At 38.2% G+C, this 6,333-nt stretch overlaps 1 protein-coding gene across 1 annotated transcript in view; it reads left to right on the top strand.

Moving 5' to 3' along the window:
* The first annotated feature begins 217 nt into the window (after positions 1-217).
* Positions 218-6,333, top strand: part of SPAG17 (sperm associated antigen 17) — a 91,806-nt gene continuing 85,690 nt past the window's right edge. The window contains exons 1-3 of the mRNA XM_069784734.1: positions 218-316; positions 1,110-1,250; positions 1,632-1,691. Coding sequence (XP_069640835.1) covers positions 218-316; positions 1,110-1,250; positions 1,632-1,691 — 300 coding nt within the window. The remainder of the gene's footprint in view (positions 317-1,109; positions 1,251-1,631; positions 1,692-6,333) is intronic.

The raw sequence follows: 6,333 nt of genomic DNA, 5'->3' as shown, positions 1-6,333 counted from the left end.
TCTTTCCCAGCTGTGATGCACACTGGACTGGTATGTGGCTCAGTTTAGCCTGGTCCTCATTAGCGTGACCATGTCTTGGGACAGCCTTGATGTCACTGAAGGTCTTCCAATCTTACCTTTATGCATTATTGATATCCTTGCAGTTTACACATGCAGATGTGCAATGAAAAAAAAATAATTGGTGATTCCTCAAGAGTGTACAGCACAACCCCTGGAAATGCTTATGTCCCAGGCACCACTGGTGCTGATAGAGAATACTCTGGAGTGCGATGTAGATGTGCTGGAGATAGCCGCTGGCTTTCTAAAAGGGATTCCAGTAGGTTAAAGCAGAAGAAATGGGAAAGAAGAGTAACCAGTAAAAGTTGCTTGAATGACATTATTTTGAAGCTTTCGTGGATGTGTGTCACTAAATAACGTCTTCCAGTCTTCTTGTGTTCTGCGTTTCTTTAATGCTGAAATCAGATTTTTTTTTCATAAAAATGTGTATTTTACTGCAAATGTTTGAAAACTGCTAGTGTTTTTCATTTGTCAATATTTAATGAAATATAACTTGCCATCAGTAAATAATTTTTCTTGGTTCAGAATACTTAGTGAAACCATGGTATGCATAAATATACCCTCATAAAACATCATACAAATAATGCTACAGTTTTCAGAAAATAGTATCTGGGCATTATCTAATTTGCAGGACGAGGGAGCTGAAATTTGTTTATTTTTTTCTACAGCAAATGATCACAATAATACATGTATTCCAAATTCACTTCTTGTTTGCTTAGTGATATGTCAGAACTGCAAATGACATTTAAAAGTTACTTTATCTGTGTGTGATGCTAATGCAGCGTTTGCCTGCCAGGACGTTTGTGAGGTTGTTAGTAGGCATTTGTGTTTTCCGTAGCATAATGCTGCCACCTGATGGCAGAAGGAATTGGGACAAAATAGTATGTGCTTTTTCGGGTTGTATACGGTTTATTTCAGTGTGATTAATACAGTGATGTTTAATATGTCTTAAAGGGAGTAACCACCTCTGCAGGATTACTCCTTGAAACTGCAGAGAAGCACTTTTGTTTGCTTCAGTTTTAATACCTTAAATGTTTTCTTTTGGAAAGTAGGATGACTGGAAGCCTAGCATCGCTTTCGTTGTTGGGACCAACGTTGAGGATGAAATCCACACCAAGGCCCTGTCTCTTGCTGTGCAGGTGCCACAGCGGAAGCTCTTCAGTGTGGTAACACGTGAAGACATTTTCAGACAGGTATTGCAGGAAAGGAACATTTAATAACAAACCAAACCCTAGATCTCCCTTCTAGATACTAACTTCTTTGGTAGCTCTAAATTTCGCATTCAACTGAATTGCTCTGTGGAAGTCTTAAAAATTCCACTAAATGGAAAAAGAAAAGCTTTTCTGTTTTTATGTATAAGCTGGTCTGCTCCCTGTAAATAGTGAGCTTTTGTTACAGACTTTTCTTCGAGGTGCTGATCACAAAAGCTCCTTCCCTAAGGTACAGGAGTACCGTAAGATGATTTCTCACTGTTTCGGAGTGTGAGTGTAATGTTTGCAGAAGGGAATAATGAGTAAAATAATTTGTGTAAACTTAAAATCTTCTCACAGTAGAATGCCTTTATTTCCTTGCAGATCAGAGAATCTGGAAATCAAAAGGGAAAAAAGGTTAAGGACGTGCCTATGTTCTATGAGGTAGGTTAAAACATGTATTGCAGAGTAGGTGCTCTTTTACACTGAAGTAAGTACAGCTGCATGATTGTGTTATGCATACCTGGGTAAATGCAAATCTATTGGATGTAGCTGGTTAAAACTCTCAGTACTTAAACTGCTTTCTTTTTGTGATACCAAGTGTTCTGTTGGACTGCTAATTAAGTGAGGATCAACATGTCTTTTTAGGGATATGAGTTTTATTATGTTAAGAATATGTTGTGTGGTGATATTTTGATGGAGGGTGTCACAAATTACAGAAAAATTATTAGAGTCTGCTCTCTCAGATGCTCCCAGTAATTTAGAGACTTATACCTTCATTTATGGGAATGCAGTCCCATAAACAAAAGGCCATCTCTGTATGCTAGTATCCATTATAGTCTCAGTTTGATGTTAAATTCTAACCTGGTTCGTCTAGTTGGGTACGTCAGCAGGGTTAGGAATCATGCTTAGTACAAAGAGTACTTCCTCCTACCTTGTTAATGTTTTACTTACAGCTTGTGAGAGGTTATAAAATCCTGTGATTAATTAGAATATTGTTTAAAATTTTCTCAGGTAGAGTTTTATGGCCCTACAGACCTGGAGCATAAAGAATTTTGGATCCCTCTAAAAAGATCTTGTTTGTGTTTTAGTTCTGCAATGACTAATAAACTTTTTATGTGTCTCAGGTTTTGGTGGACTTTATAACAGGTCTTTTTAGTTGCAGTCTGTTTTTCAGTAATGCCAGACTACTATCTGAACAAGTCCCTTTGGAATTATTGACCACTGACATGACTGTGAATTTTATGCAATTAACCCTCTTCGTTTAGGACTAGCCTCCCAGGCAAACTCACCCTTGTATTACCTGGTATGCAAAACCTCTTCAGTTCTACTGACAGAAGGATTCTGAAGTCTAGCTCTAAGCAGAAGCTTTGTATGATACCTGTATTTAATTACTAAGAGCAATTTTCCTTGTGAAGTGGATACTTATTAAATTCCAGCTGTCAGTGCTGTGTCTCATTAGCTACTTACTTTACTCCTCAAAGACATTTTTTTCCTCCCCTCCTTTAACAGAGAATATAAAATGCCTGTTCTGACCTTTTGCTTGGACTCAGTTTCCGTTCTGGCTGTAGCAAATTAAAAGATTGATCATGTTGCCACAAGCATTAAGATCCTGCCTCTCTGGGCAGAATTTACTCCTGAGCGTTCACTTAAAGTCCATGTGCAGTTTGTGCATTCAAAGCTTTCACTGCAGTAAGGATAAACAAGTACGAGGTTAGCACAGAACACAGGGTTGTGAAATGTTATGAGAGGAGCATTTCTGTCTTCATTGCATATGGTTCTTTTCTCTGTGGTAGGATTCAACATACTGGCATTTCCACAAGTGCATATTCATTTCTAGGGAGACTGTAAATGAGATTCCTGATGTTTAATGCTCTTTGAACATATGACATGTACATGTGTATCAGTTTGAGACTGATGACATGCATAGTAATGTGGTTATTAATGTTATTAACATTTTTACCCACGTCATTGGTCTTGCGTGCTGCTTCTACTGAAATGCAGGGGTTTTTAATAAATTTCAGTGCAGCAGTCTGCAGTGCCTACAAGTCAAGAAACTTTAACAAACTGCTCTTGGTATACTGCAAGCTAATCATGTATCATATTAAAATAATCCCTGTTGTCTATTCTAAATTATTTCCCTTCGGGGTTTCTCTCATCTTACTGTGTTGCATTTCATATCACTCTTATTGTACAAAGTGAAGAGGATCAGGGCAGGGTTTATGAATATGTAGCTAAAAGATTTCAAATCCAGGAGAATTAGGTGTCCAACACCTTTTCTGTCTCTTAAGTGACTTGATGGGAGTAGGAGTCCTGACTGGTAATTTGGTGCTAATTCCAGCACTTCATTAAATAACGTTAGGCTGAGTCTCTCATAAAGATGCCGTGGAAATGATTTTTTTGTTGTTGTTTCTATATGGAAGGGAAAATGTTACACTTCCTGTAAAATATCAACAGACTTTTTAATAAATCAGATTAATTTATCATGTACAGTTTTTCCAACAGACAAGACCTAAAACTACAGTATGTTTGAATAAAATATATGCATTTTATAAGCAAGGTATGTGTCTCATCGTTTATGTACCTGTTTTGTCAGCTTTCTATTAAGGTTGGTAAAATCATGTGTAATTAAGGTGCTTTACCACTAAAAAATATGATAGTGTTTTAGTTCCCAAACTTTGAATTTTGGAAATCTATTCAAGCCTAAATTTTCCATACTAGATTTGTTCATGTGGGTGATTTTTTTTTTTTTCTTCTTTCTTGAAAATTCTGGTGAGAATGGGTTCAGGGGCTCTGTGGATGGAAGTATTTTTTTTATTTTTCTTTTTCTTCTAAGAGTTGTTTTCCAGTTTTGTTGGACTCACTGGGACAGGGTCAGGAAATTTGCCTTTATGTTACCCAGGAAATTTTGAGAAGGAATCTTGTCCCATACTCATAAAGGAGCAAGCTGGAGCTGGGGAGTAGTACCACGGTGAGAAAAGACTGTGAAAGAAGATGGAGCCTCATGTGGCCCCTTCATGTGAGAAGACTGGAAGTAGATAGATGGCATTGCTGAAAATGGACAATTGAGTAAGGGACACGGCCATGAGAGAGAGACAGATGAAAGGGAGAGAAATGTGGAACAATTTTGTGATTCTCTCGGATAAGCTGAGGTGCTTGGGCCGTGGAAAGATGAAAAAGGCACAAGTGACAGAGACGAGAGCAGTTTTGTTTGGATGTGGATCCCAGAACACTGCTTTCAAAATGTGTCCTTGTGCTTGTGAAGCCAGCAAAACTGAAGTCTTGTAAGAGCAGCATCCTTCCATACTGCTCTGACTCGTCTCCAGGACAAGCCATCCTGTGTAATCAAACAGGCTTAATTGCAATTAAAAATATTAATCTTTATTCCACTATCTGTCAAGAATTAATATATTAATTCTGGTTTCTCACAGCAAGGCTCCTACCTACAGTTGTCAAGCTGAAAAATATAATCAAATCAGGTGCCAAATCCAAATCGTGGCCCATTCTCATCCTGAAATTCTGTGAGGCTGGAGCAGAATAAATCAGTTGTAAATAAGTATTTCCCAGCTGTTAATCACTGGATAGATAGCTAACTCTGCTGTCATCTCCGGCGTTTTGAGGATGGGAGGCAGCATGAGCAGTGTGCACTGCACTCCAGAAATCCTCGCTAGACTTCTGATTCCTTGAGGATGGGTATAGGTGAATGCAAGTTGAAAAGCTCCTAGGCATGGCAGAATTACATATATACATAAAAACAAACCTAAGGAGTAAATTCATCTTCTGCTAGGCTCTGTATAGTATGCTGTGGAGGAGTGGAAGCGTGCTTTCAGTAGAAAAGATGGGCACAACCCAGGGGAAGAGGCCAATACACAAGTGGAGTGAAGCCTGTGATAGCAGCAAATCCCATAAGTTGAAGGGGGTGGAAGGAGGAGGTGGTTTGGAGAAGGCATTCCTATTGGAAAGGAAAAGGTAAATCGACTATCTGGGCTTTGGACCTCAAATGTAGAGGAAACATTTGGTGTAGTTGAAAGGAAAGCTTCCTGCAAGTGATTTTATTATTCTGGGTTTTTTTATCCTGCACCCTGTCTTTAATGATGCCTTTTTTTTTCTTCTCTTCGCCTTTCCTTCCCCTGTGAGACACAGAGCTTTGAAAAGAAGAGTTTTCCTTCTCCCTTGCTCTCTAGTAAAACTGACCCAATGCCCTCTGTGTTCTTCTCAGTCTAGGCTGGGAAGGGCTTGGTAAATGCCTAGTATTTTAGGCTTATGTTGTTACGGTTTACACTGTGCTGGCTTACCAGAGGATTTAACTAGGAGTTATGTCGCTTCTCCGAGAGCTAACTTTTCTGGTCAGGTGTGAAAGCTTCAGACTTGTTTGTCAAGTGTAAATACGATCTGGTTTCCCACGAGACCGTAGTGAATGCTGCAGAAATAAATAGATATACACATATGCACAAAATAAGATCACTAAATTGTTTTGATTCTTCTTTTTTGGTGAGAAGGGCTACTGACAAGAAAATTTCTGAACACTGTAGCCCGAGAGTTGAATTTCTTATCCACGTTACTATCACCAGTTTGTTTTACGTTCTGTGAAATTAGTAGATAGATTTGATTGGCAGAAGAGACTATTATGACCTGTGCTATAGGTCACAGTATTTTTTCCAAAAATAATTTGTGTGCTGGAATTTTTAAAATCAAGATTGGATTTTTTTTTTTTAAATGATTGAAAACAATTGAGAATCTGCTACAACTTAATTTGTTTCTGGGGAGGACCTTTCCTGATACTTTTATCATTATTATTGTGTCTTCTGGAGATCTTATAATTGAAGACTTTGTCAGTGATCTGGGAAAGACACAAACTTTTAAACAGAGCAGTCTCAATATGTTGTATGCTTCAGACCCCACAAGAAACTCACCTGTTTGATGATGACTCTTTGTTTATGGTTGCATTTTCAGATCTGTCAGTTAATGAGTTTTAATCTTTGTCACTGCTTTCTAAATCAGTAGTCAAAGAATACTTAGGAAATTCTGCTTTTCACTGTATCACCTTACCTGTTTCAGCTAGAATTGCAGTCTTACCAGAGAAAGC

Source organism: Haliaeetus albicilla, chromosome 6 (assembly GCF_947461875.1).
Source record: "Haliaeetus albicilla chromosome 6, bHalAlb1.1, whole genome shotgun sequence".
NCBI lineage: Eukaryota > Metazoa > Chordata > Aves > Accipitriformes > Accipitridae > Haliaeetus > Haliaeetus albicilla.
The sequence above is the reverse complement of the archived record's forward strand: the minus strand, read 5'-3'. Positions and strand labels throughout refer to the sequence as shown.